At 39.2% G+C, this 12,452-nt stretch overlaps 1 protein-coding gene across 2 annotated transcripts in view; it reads right to left on the bottom strand.

Annotated features, from left to right (window-relative positions):
• Window positions 1-1,576: 1,576 nt before the first annotated feature.
• Window positions 1,577-12,452, bottom strand: part of ACVR2B (activin A receptor type 2B) — a 104,857-nt gene continuing 93,981 nt past the window's right edge. For both annotated transcript variants that reach the window (XM_042042904.1, XM_042042905.1), the window contains exons 10-11: window positions 12,219-12,349; window positions 1,577-10,667 (exon numbers count right to left, since the gene is read on the bottom strand). In XM_042042904.1, the coding sequence (XP_041898838.1) occupies window positions 10,473-10,667; window positions 12,219-12,349 (326 nt within the window). In that variant the 3' untranslated portion in view covers window positions 1,577-10,472. The remainder of the gene's footprint in view (window positions 10,668-12,218; window positions 12,350-12,452) is intronic.

Raw genomic sequence — 12,452 nt, 5'->3', positions numbered from 1 at the left:
GGGCACGGCCCCGCAGCGCCCCCTCACGGCACAGCCCCGTGGGCGCCATGGCGGCATCGCCTCAGTGCGGGGACGCGGCGTGAGGGGACGCGGCATGAGGGGAATGAGCCCGGCGGGATTTGCCCGATAGCTGTGGAAAAATAAAGACTGAGTCCCCTCACGGGGACTGCAGGGGCAGTCCCGGAAGGGGCGGCCAAACTGCCCCCATCCAGCTTGGCCGGGGGCGACCACCCTGGGCTCCAAGCGCAAAGGATTATTGAATTACAAGACCATAGAATGGTTTGGGTCAGAAAGGACCTTTGAAGTCTTTAGCTGCAGAAGAAAAGCTCATCTCCCTTATCAGGAGAGACTGCGGAAGATGGGTCTGTTCAGTCTAGAGAGGTCTGAGAGGGGATCTCATTAATACATATAGATATTCCAAAGGTGGGTGCCAAGAGGACAGTGCTGGACTCTTTTCAGTGATGCCCTGCGACAGGATGAGGAGCATCTTTCTTACAAGCCCCCTTTAAGTACTGGAAGGTCACCATAAGATCTCCCCAGAGCCTTCTCTTCCCCAGGCTGAACAAGAAAACTGTGGTATGGGGTTGGCTTTAGGCAATATAGGATGATGTTATATTGGATTTCTTTTCAGGAAAACCATCAGCCTGATTATTACTATTTTTCCCTCCCAAATACTTGCTAATGTTCATATTTGCCTCATATCTGTCCACACTAAGCATTTCCAACCCAGCACCAAGCCAGAGGCATTTTTTTTCAGCAAAAAAGGATCAGTTTAGCAATGGCAAACACCAGAACATGAAGATAGCATGGCCATACCATCACTTTACTGCAGGCAGCTTTCCTGGAGAGCTCTGGCCATGCTTCAGTGTGTGGCTGAGGGCATCTTCATACCTCATGTGAGGATTATAGACCTCAGTGTGGTGCTATGAGTACAGGGAACTCAGGCTTTTTTTTTTTTTTTTTTTTTCCTTTTTTTTTTTTTTTTAATCTTTTTCCTGGTCAAGTTCCCGTGCCTTTGGCTTCTGGCAGTTGCAGCTACGTTGCTGGACTGTATTGATACAGCTTAACATGCACATATTGCCCTGTGTGAATGGTTCTTTGCTAGGAGTGATAAGCAGCGTTACAAGAGGCAACACACTCGAAAGGGCAGTTAAATAATAAAAAAAATAACAATAACGAAAGGACACAAGTTGCCCCAAGATGTTGTGGATGTCCCATCTCTGGAGGTGTTCAAGGCCAGGTTGGATGGGGCTTGGAGTAACGTGGGATAGTGGAAGGTGTCCCTTGGCAGGGGAGCTGGAAATGGATGATCTTTAAAATCTCTTCCAACTCCAACCATTCTATGATTTTGTGAATTTGAGCTAATTCCCTCTTCTCTCTGGAGGTGTTTGCGAGGGATGGGTAGTAGAGGCAGGCCTCAGCTATGCCTCTGGAGGGACTTTTTAGGGATTTTGTATAGCAGAAATGCCATTGAAACACCAAAAACATTCATCTAAGAAGAAGGAAATCCTCCTGCTAGATGCCAAAGACAATAAAATAACAATGAGTTTTAATGTCACACCAACGAGGGAAACAGTTATTTGTAATTTACTGTTTATTTTCATATACAAAAAGATAAACTTGAAATAGTTCTTTCTAGGTTTTTTCCTCCTATTTGTTGGGGTGTAGCTGCTTCACACAGGGCAAATACTACATTCATACTGGTTTATTCGGACACCCAGTGCAAAGCTGAAGCAGCAAAACTCCAACTTGGCAGATCTAATTTCAAACTTGAGACTCATTTCTAAAATACCACAGTAAAAAGGAACAAAGATCCACTGCAAATTCATGAACTATGATACAATGTTCTTTCCAAAATGTCTTCATTTCATAACTGCAATACAATGGATGTCTGCATTAGGCCATTTTATACATACATTTTATATATGTATACTTCTGCAGAATGTATATATATAAAATGTACATATATAAAAAAAATCAGCACACTTCAATCCAAAAGGGGTTACAGCAACGAGCTTAACTCTCTGTATACTTTTTTCTTTAACAGGATACTTTAGAATAACTTTTGTTAACTCAGTAGTACAAGCTATCTCTGTTCTACATTTTTATAGCTACAAGAGTGAAATATAACCTACAACATTTACATTTCACATATCTTGGTATACAAACAGTACTTAGTGAATTTGAGCCAAGGACCAAGAGACTCTTTAAAAATTATTTCACCATCTGATAGAGCTTCCTGTAATTTACACTCAGTTTATTCTGCAATCTTCTAAATCATTTAATCTCATAGTTTGAGTTTAAATCCATTCCAACTGGAAATCCTGGAGAAACAGGTTACTGCAAACTCTTATGTATATTCTATATATACAAGTTAAGTAACACAGCGTAATAAGACTTAGCTATTTATCCTAAAACTGATATACACATATTTCACTACGCTAGACAAGTCTTAGGATTTTTATTTTATTTCTTTAAATAAAGCACAAATTTAGAAGTAGCTGGTAAAACTTACAATAAGATGGTTTTAAAATGACAAATGGTTAGGGTGAGATTTCTTCCTGCTGGTGTCAAAACATTTTCTTGTGAGTTTTTGTACTATGCTGTGTTGTTTAACTGTATGCATCTAATGTTACATGCAGAAAGCTCTTTCCACAAGAATTGACATCGAACTGTACTTAAGTCAACTTTACAGTACAAAATTTGTCAAACTTAAGGACGAATGTGAAAATATTAACAGGTGAAAGATCAGGCTTTCAACTCTATCATGAGGATCATGCAGAATTCATAAGCAGATAGTTTGAACAGATTGACAATGGCATTGTGCGGGCTTATGGCATATAATTGAGGCCAAAAATGTTGCTTAGTTTGCAGTAACCACCTCCTTCAATCCTCACCCACTAATAGATTGATTTTTGCATTATAGTTATTCCATTGGAAGGCCAGCAGCATTGCAAAACACCTCCTCCTGGGAGATTTTAGTACTTTGATTTACCAAAGATAATAATCATCAACCATCAATAGCCATAGAAACATTAGGCAGCCAAGAAAAATATGGGGAAAGGGAAATATCTTGTACTCTTCCTTTAGAAACAGTAAATTAATTACTATCCATTCATTACCAGTAATTAAATGAATTACTAGTAATAGTAAATTCATTAGTATTTGGACAGGAAAAGCTACTATGCTGTCCAAGTAAAATCCAGACTAAAATCCAGACTACATGGATATATTTTTTTAAAAAACAGACATTTGGGAGGGGATCACATACAATAAAATGGTGATTTAAAAAATGGTCTAACTTATATTTTTTCCCCAAAAAAATATAGCCTGAACAGAATTCTTTTCAGCAAAGTACCGTTAAGAAGTTGCTGTAGTTGAAGGTCTGATTTTATGAGCTGGTTCTTGGGAGTAGGTATTTGGAAAAAGGAAAGGGCCAGACAGGTTCTAGGTCTTGCCAACACGTTTTTTGTTATCCACAAAGTTGCTCTGGTGCTAAGTCCACTTTCCAAGCCTATGAGATGCTCCAATCTCCTCCTCTGTCATGGCCAGATTTTTGGTTTCAGTTGTTTTTTGTGGTTTATTTTGGTGTTTTTACAGAGGTGGCAATGCAGAGATGCCAGTGACTACTGAATTAGGATTTTAATTCACTAGGATGGTTACTGGTTAAACTTCAGTTCCTCAAAACACTGGAAAATTGAATGAAATGTGGCCTTCCTTGTCACAAAAACAGAAGCCATGAAATTTTCCTAGAACGTTTTAGTTTTGCAATACCAACCTTATTGGAATGTTATAAACTGAGTTTTGGGGTTTTTAATGACTGGAAAGATTAAGAGGCTTCTGCTTCAAAATGGGCCAAAAATGCAGAAGCAGTGTTTTATTCACATCATCTGCCCCATTAAAATACTGAAATAAAAGGCTAACAAAGGAAGCACTTTTCAGAAAACACTTTTTCTTTCTAGATATCCAGCACAATGCCATTATAGAGCTTCAGAAAAGCCCTTTTGGTTTCAATGTTGGAATACAAAATAAGTTTTGCTTTTTCCTTCAGTCCTTGGGGATCACTTTTCATTTACATATATATATCATATATATACATGTATATATGTATATGATACATATATATAAACACCAATATAGAGCAAAGTTCCTGTTTGTTTGTGTATGTTACAATATTGTAGTATCAAGGAGAATCCAGATAGCAACACTGTTTAACATGAGGTTTGAGGTAATTGGTTCTTGAAATACCTGGATCACAGACTGCATCCAGAAATAACAGCTGGGCAATGAAAAGTGTTTTTTTCAGACAGAAATAAAAAAAAAAAATAAACAAAAAGAAAGCTTACAGCAGTTGCTTTTGCATGGAAAAATAAAGGCACAACAGAATAGCATTACATTTCAGAACAGCTGGATGGACATAACACAAGTATGACCTCTTTCTGTGGACGTGTCCTGACAAAAAGCATTACTGCTTATTCCATAGGCTACTACTTCAGTCAGGGAACTGAGCATCACCCTAAGAACGAGTCATGAAAAGGGAAGTCTCATGTAAATAAGAGACCAGGTGTGCTTAGAAAATGTTCCAGGAACACACACACACACTCGTGGTCACACAGGATTGGATAGAAAATCTCTCACTGGTTTCCACAGGGCCAGGACTTCACCAGAACACAGCTGAGGGACTCGGCAATTGCAGGAGCCTGCTTGAACTAGTGAGCACTAATTGCAGAAGGCATACTGTCAAACCAGCTCCAAGGCAGTGCCATGTGCTGTTTGGTTTAAAGCTTTCTTCAGTACCTCTCACCCACTGACACTGTGCTATCATGGTTGAGAGGACTAAAAAGACTGGAGTGAATTTTAAGTCCAATGGAAAATTAGGTTAAACTCCCCACACACTTTTTTTAAAATTTTCTTTAATATTTTTAGAATACCTTGGATTGGTTACACAGATTTGGAAAGCTCTTTCGCTTAGTAAGACTTTGGACATGACAGTGCTCCTTTTTTTTTAGTGCCTCCGATGCAGACTGTTAAATCTGATTTTGGGAATACAGAGCACGTATCTGTGTGTTCTGGTGAAGCATGATTAGTTGTGTCACTTCAGAGAGAAGGAATTTCTAGGAACTGGTTTTATCAGGACTCCACTGGTAACAGCTCCTTACAGATCATATTGTCAATGCAGCAGACACAGCTGCTGTGAACGGATACAGCAGCGAGCGAGATCAGCCTGGCTATTTGGCCTCAGTAAATTCTTTACACCCTGACTTCACAACTCACTGCAGCACCACAGCATATGCCAAAAGACACACTGCCCACACATGGATACTTGCATGAACACATGAAAAAACTCCTCCCGAGTTAACTGAAGATGGCCGTAGAAAAGCAATGAGCATCTTTAGCAGAAGGGATGTGACATGCAAGATAACCTAAACATATACTCAGTGCCATCCTCAAAGCATGTCCAAGTACATCCAAACTTGCTCCTCAAACTGTTTTCAGGCTACACTTGTTCTATCCTCTAGACTTTGATGTAGTGCACACTTAATTTAAACATTATATATATATTTCTTTATTTATTTGCTGTGCATACACAGACCTTTCTCCCTTTTCCCTGCAGAAACATATTAGACATTACAAAAATAATCTGTGGTATAAAAGAATTCTCACACAATGTAGAATTTTTGTTTGTATATGTAACTAAAATATATATATATTTTTCCAAAAGTAAAAAAGTCAAAATGTCCTTATTTTCCTCTATTATATAGTCTATTTTATTTACAATGTTACCAAACAATATCCTGTATGTAAAAGTGATAAAAGTTTGCGGGACACTTCCTGCTTAGCAACTTCCCAAGTGGAGTGTGGCTTGAAGAGGACTGCAAAAACAGCACTGTCACACCTTATCACCCAGCACCTTCCTCTGCAGTACAAGTTCCTTCCAGACTAAATGAAACCAGACCTTTTCCCTGCAAAACAGGGCAAGCTCTGACAGTCTGCCTAGAAAGTAGTACAAGAGGAATAAAACGTGTGTTCTCCGGTTTCACTGCTACGATGTTAAGGGGGATCAGGATTCCTAATGGCCAGGCCTGACCCAGCCAGCCTGGAAATATCTGCTTCCACTGAAACCACTGACTTCAAGTGGGAACAGCAGGGAGTTAGGAGACCCAAGGAAAATGCATGGGAATTACTGGGGGGCACTCACAGACCTTCTCTTCAAAACAAAGACCTCGGCACTTCCATAGGTGTAACTGTGTAGCACTGGATATTCTGTAAGAGAATTTCACCTGAAGAACGAGGCAGAATAAAAAGTGAGTTTCTTTTGTCTTAGAGATTTCTTAATCATCAGGACCATCTAAAATCCTTAATCATAATGAATAGGCCTGGTACTACTTAACTGATGATTAGGCTGGTTTATAACCATCTCCTATAATATGCACATATATTTTAATATAAGCCACATACAATTTCCAGCCTTGCTGTACTAATCAATTTCATCAGCAAGTCACTGCTCTACCATCTTAAAAAAACTCCCCAGTTTTAGTTCCTGTGGTACTTCCAGTTTAAAAATGTGAACTCAAACTTTCTCCACCCAGGAAACCAGCCCAGCCAGTGCAATAAATTTATAAAAGGGAGTTACACCAGAGAGATGGGGAATCCTGGCTCTTAAAGTCAAGGAGAATTTTTCCTCAGGATATTCAATGCTAATGTTCACCTGAGAACTTCCATACGAGAGAGGGAGATCACCAATAAAATTCTGCAGCCAAATTTTGAAGAGCTGCTTCCTCTAAGTCTGAATGGGAGGTGGAATTTAGTGCTTGGGAAGCAGCATAAGAGGTGTTGTCACCATCATATTCAAGGGAGTGTTTAGAGGAAAAGAGCTGCAGTTGCTTATGACAGCTACACCTATGGATGTGCCCAATTCCTGACTTGGAAAAAGCCTCTGCAGTACCAAACAGAACCAAAATCATGTTGTCAATGAGAGTTCAAACAGATTAGAGGTGAGGGAACTACTTGCTTGACAGATCAACTGTTGAAAGACCAACAAGTTAATCAGAGCTTGTCTTTGTTCATAAAATAAATAAGTGCCAGTTTAGAAAACAGCTTTAGCCAAATTGGTACAAATTAAAAGTTCAGGATTTCCTTCTCTGCTGCAATAGCAAGACACACGTACCTATATACATATAAAACTTGTTACCCAGCACACACCCAATTTGGAAATTCTTTTTCAAATCAGTTTCTGAATCCTGTTGACAAGATGATCTATAAGGAACCATTACACCAGGAAGATGTAACACTTTACAATCAACATTCGGTCAAGGTTTGTACGGTCGTGCAGTTCCCCGCAGTAAGAAAAGCTACATGTGAGAATTTGTGTTATGCTTTCTCAAAAGAGAAGATTTCAGACACTGTTTAATAGGCTATTAAAATCATATGGCACTTTCAATAAATACTTTAAAGCTTCTTAAAGAAATCAGGATAAAAAAGCAACTGCTGTAATAAGCCTGTTTTAGCTATAATACGTAATGCTGAAGGAAAAAATCCAGAAGAGCAAACAGATATTAACAGTTAAAAGACAGTACAGCTTTTTTCTTTCTGCAGCAATAGGAACTGGCTCCCATTCCCGGGGAAAAGGGAGCAAGCCCACCTCGAAACAAGTATTCACTCAATCTTAACTGCTCTACACTCCACCCCAACGCTTACATCACTTCACTTCTAAAACATAGTCACATTTTCATATAAATCTCAGTGCAGAAATGTATTAAACATGAAAAATACTGATCCTGCAAACATTTACAACCACACTTAACATTAAGTGAGTGCCTAATGTCATGACACCAGAAGAGCTACCTACACCCTCAATGCTAAGCATAGGTATGTTGCAGCATCAGGCCCAAAGGTGCCAACGGCCACCGGGGACATTGGCTGGGTCAAAATGGTATCGTTCTGTCTGGTTTTGTCAAGGTTTTCTCAACAGAAGCACATCAAGAAACAGAAACTTTCAAACCTACACACGGAAACACAGTTACATGTGTGTACATACTAATATGCAATATACATTCAGTAACTTGAAAGAATAGGTTAAGACTTTATTCAGATAGACAAATTAAGGCAATTCTCTTAATGTCTCTTCAAGATAAAGGACCATGTCCTCATTTGTGACCTCTAGGTTTTAAAGCTATACTTTTCAAGAAATATATTTCAATTTTTTTTAATATTTTCTCCAATTAGTGGTTTCATTTGCTTAATAAATTATATCTGTGCAAGGGTGCACACTGATAATTTGGCAGTGTAGAGAAGTCCAATTCATTTACATAATACAGACTTTTTACATTTTCATTACAGGGTGATTAGTTTAGGACTGCATTTTGGCTTAACACAAAGAAAAATTTAGAAGATCTGGCCATCCAATGGACATAACTTTGTCAGTCTAGCAAGACACAGAATTCATGTTATATTCAAAGTAAGAAAAAGAAAAAAAAAATTTAAAAAAAGAAAAGAAAAAGAAAAAAAAGATGTACTGTCCTTTCACTAAAACAGACCAAAAAAAAAAAAAAATACAGCATGGAAACAGCCTTCACAAATAAGAGTGAATAATGCCCAGGTACCTTATATAGGCAGTTATTCTACAACTGTATACAGTTATTTACAATGGTGCTTTATTAAACAAAACAACAAAAAAAAATGGTAGCACTTCCTAAAAGATTTTGGAACTTTTTTTCTTTTTTTTCTTTTTTTAAAACTCCCTTGTCATAAAAGCCAACTTACATTAAAATATACTTACTACAAGACAACACAACTAACAAAATATATAATAAAACTCATACAAGTAGAAAATTCTGAGGTATTTCTGGTTTGAGGTGGTCTGTGGTCGTGAAGTTTATAATTTTTTTTCAGTTTAAACCTCGGAAGCCACGTAACGTGTGTGTGTATGTTTTGTGTTTGCTTTTTTTTTTTTAAGTTTTTTTTTTTAAACATTGCATGTTTTGCAAATTAAAAAAATATTTCAATGTTGAATCAGCAGCATTAGGAACATTCACTGACTAGAGCAAGTTTATGGCATAATAAGAGTAACGGTATTGTAGAATATGCACCATTTTAAGACAAAAGAGTTTCATCACAGAGTAAGGAGAAAGCAGGGTCAAAGAAACCAGTGGGAGAGGTGCTGTGGGAATCACTGCTGCAGCCAGGCAGCTCTCAGGCTTCTCGGATGCTACAGGAGCCAGCTGCCACCATTCAGGTGTTTTCACTCTCCCAACCTCAAATTAATAAAGAAGAAAAAATATATACCCACTTTTCACCCTTTTCCTCTTTCCACCGTCTGCACCATTAGTTTGGGTTGACAGATAATCAACCCAAGGCCAAATTTCCTCGACTGACTCACACTTGAAACAAGATGCACAAATTTTCCCATCTTTCAGTATTTTACCAAAGTGCTTCTGAAATCACACTTCCCCACCTGTCCTGATGACATTGCTTAAAAGCATTTTCCTAATACTATCTGGAATTGAAAAATAAAAGTTATAGTCCTGCTTTGTTCTTTTACCGCCCAAACCCAGACTCTGGAGGAAGAAACAAGTGCCTTTCTTCCATCCACTGCCTCTTTAATTCCACTTTCTCCATGCTCTGCAGCCGTAAATACTCTGCCCAGAAATGTCCTTCCCCTCCTCTAATGGTTACCTGAGAAGTAGCTCCATAGCAAATGATGTTTCCCCGAATGCTGCCAAGTCCAACGTCACTCTCCCCACCCCTATTCTATGCTCGCCCCTTCAATTCTACCATCAAGAATTAACATTCTCTGCCCAGTTACTTTTTTTTTTTCCATGTTACAATGACACCCGTTAGATCCGTAAAAGACACATCTGCTGTTTTTTTCTGAAGCTCACTTCCAAAAAAATAAAAAAAAAAAAAATAAAAAAGAAACTGAACCCAAAACCAAAATGGGGAAAAAATGCTTTTGAGGAAGGTGTATTCTTTATATAACAGTCTTAAGTTTCCTCCACAGTTTGCAGCATTGCGTTTTTGAAGGTGGTAGGTGGTTTTCCTGTATGTCACAGAAGCTTATGTCACAGATGCTCCGCTCAGAAGACAGACTGATAAAGAGAAACCCAGAAAACTGAATAAAATAAAAACAACTGAAGTGAGTTTGTTGAGGTTCTGAGGTACCTGCACCTTTTCTGCATTCATTAGTCGGCACCTGAATGCTTGCTGAAATGTCCATTTTTTTTAATACAGTAGAGCAATGTGCTGGTAAAATTGATCCAATCCAAAAAAATAATAATAATAATAACAATAATAATAAAAAGTCAAGATAAAATAGCAGCTGCATTCATGGGTTTGTTGAATTTTTGTGATTTTGTTTTTTTTGTATGGTTTTTTTTTAAAACTTTTTTCTTGTCGTTTTTTTTTTTTCTTTGTTTTTTTTTTTTTTAAATCCACTGGGTCTGGAAAGACAAAAGTGAACCAGGACCCAGGACTCAGATACTAGACTCTTTGGGTGGCAAGTCCACGTTGGTGACAGACGTCACGATGGAGACGAGGCAGTCCGAGGTAGTGCCGTTGACGGATTTGCGGATCTGCGCGATGCGCTCCTCGACGCAGCCCGCCGAGAGCCGCGCCTCCGCGTCGTGGTCCCAGCACTCTTCGATGGTCACACAGAGCTGCGCCAGGCCCTGCAGACAGCAACGGGGAGAAAACGCCTTCAGCAATGTCACCTGCTCTGGGTGATGCCAAAATGACTTTTGCTTTTATATTTCCTTCATATATATTCGTAGCTCTGTAGGCTGTTGTTGTATAGTTATAGTTCCTGGCTAGCTCCAGTACTTTTCCCATCCTGATAGGCAGAAAGATAGAACACATTCCAAAGGCTTCTGTCCTATCTTGCTTTCTCCTGGGAACCAAGGATCAGCTACACTCCCAAGACATTTTCTCATAAACAAAGTACATTGGTACCAATGGGAGGCTCCAGAAGAGGTTTTACCAAGAGGGGGAATTACCTCATCACCTGTGTTTCTAATTGGGGATCCTTGTCAATTTTGCTGATTTGCTAAACTTATAAAACGATTCGCCCTGTGTGGAGTGGGTATTTTTCCATATCTGCCCCTGTCAGCCTCCAATTAAAGACCAGTTTTTATATCACCTCCTATACTAATGTTGTCTCGAAAATGTGTTGTTTTATTTCTAGATCTTTAAGGCATCATGGACACCACCTTGTCAGGGGGTGGGAAGGTCCACTGAACACAGCCCATGCTCTAAAAAAGCCCTACAAGTACTTTTTCCACAGTATGCCAATTACCATCACATACATAAGCTTTAAGAACTACTTAAAATATGTGTTTTCATGGTTTTTTTAAGCATTTGCTTTCTAAGGCTGGGCTGCATCCAGCCCCAAAAGTGCTTTTTTTAATATCAAAATAAATCCCAAGATTTAGCAGTTAGAGCTTTAAAAGACAACAAGTATTGTGATTCCCATGATAAAATTGTGAGAGCTGGCAGCACTGTACCAGTTACGATGAAACCATTTGCTTTGTTTGCAATCACTTCTCTCGATATCCCCAAAATAACTGAATTCATCAGTGCTTGAAGAACGCAGCTCTTATTTGAACTCTCATTGGAAGTGGAACACTCATCTTTTTCTGCAGTCCACAGCTCTCCCTAACTCACGGGAAATGAGTTAGTACACCTGAGTCTAACCAAATCTGTAGCAGTTTGGTCAAAATAGAGGCATTTGACTTCTTACTGAAGCCCAGTGAGATACCAACATCTCTCACCTTCCCGATCTAAGAAAAATCAGCTCTTTTATTAAAAACATGAGCCTGAAATTAACTACCTCTGGGAAACCCACGCTGCATTTTGCTTCATTGTCTGCCTGCTTTCATATCTAATTAATTTTTCCTCCATAAACTGCTCCAAGTCTTGCATGGTATCTCGCTTTGTGAGGAGTGTGTCTCCAATAGTATGGATCATTTTCTTTTTCTTAATGAAAGGACTTTATTTTCCATTCTTTCACCATATTAAGGGAGTCCTACTAAAGCACCACATGCTCCACATTCAGCACTAGCTAATTATTCAGCTTGTTTAGTCTCTAAATACAAGAGATAAACAGAAAAGGGAGCACAAAGGTGTTGAGCAACCCCTCATTCCCCAGAGCTGAGTCTAACACTGGGAATGCATAACCCATCGCACAGGAAAATATTTTCCACTGTTAACCAGCAGGGACGTACGGGATGTTTTAGCCAGTGATCCTTGAACACGGGGCGCATCTTCTTGTGAACCACCACTTCTTGCAGGTCCTCAAGGGATGGGTGCTGACCTATTTCTTCTTCAAAAGGCAGCATGTATTCATCCACTGGACCTATGGTGTGCACAGAGAATCAGGTTAGGGTAGAAATGGCCTCTGCAGAGCCACGGCCTCCCCACGCATGAGTGAGCTGCAGCTCCAGAGCAACCTCAACCCA

The sequence above is a fragment of the Corvus kubaryi genome, unplaced genomic scaffold (genome assembly GCF_017639235.1).
Source record: "Corvus kubaryi isolate FWS band 111438036 unplaced genomic scaffold, C.kubaryi_AGA036_p1.0 37398, whole genome shotgun sequence".
NCBI lineage: Eukaryota > Metazoa > Chordata > Aves > Passeriformes > Corvidae > Corvus > Corvus kubaryi.
This window is presented reverse-complemented; position numbering and strand designations above follow the sequence as displayed.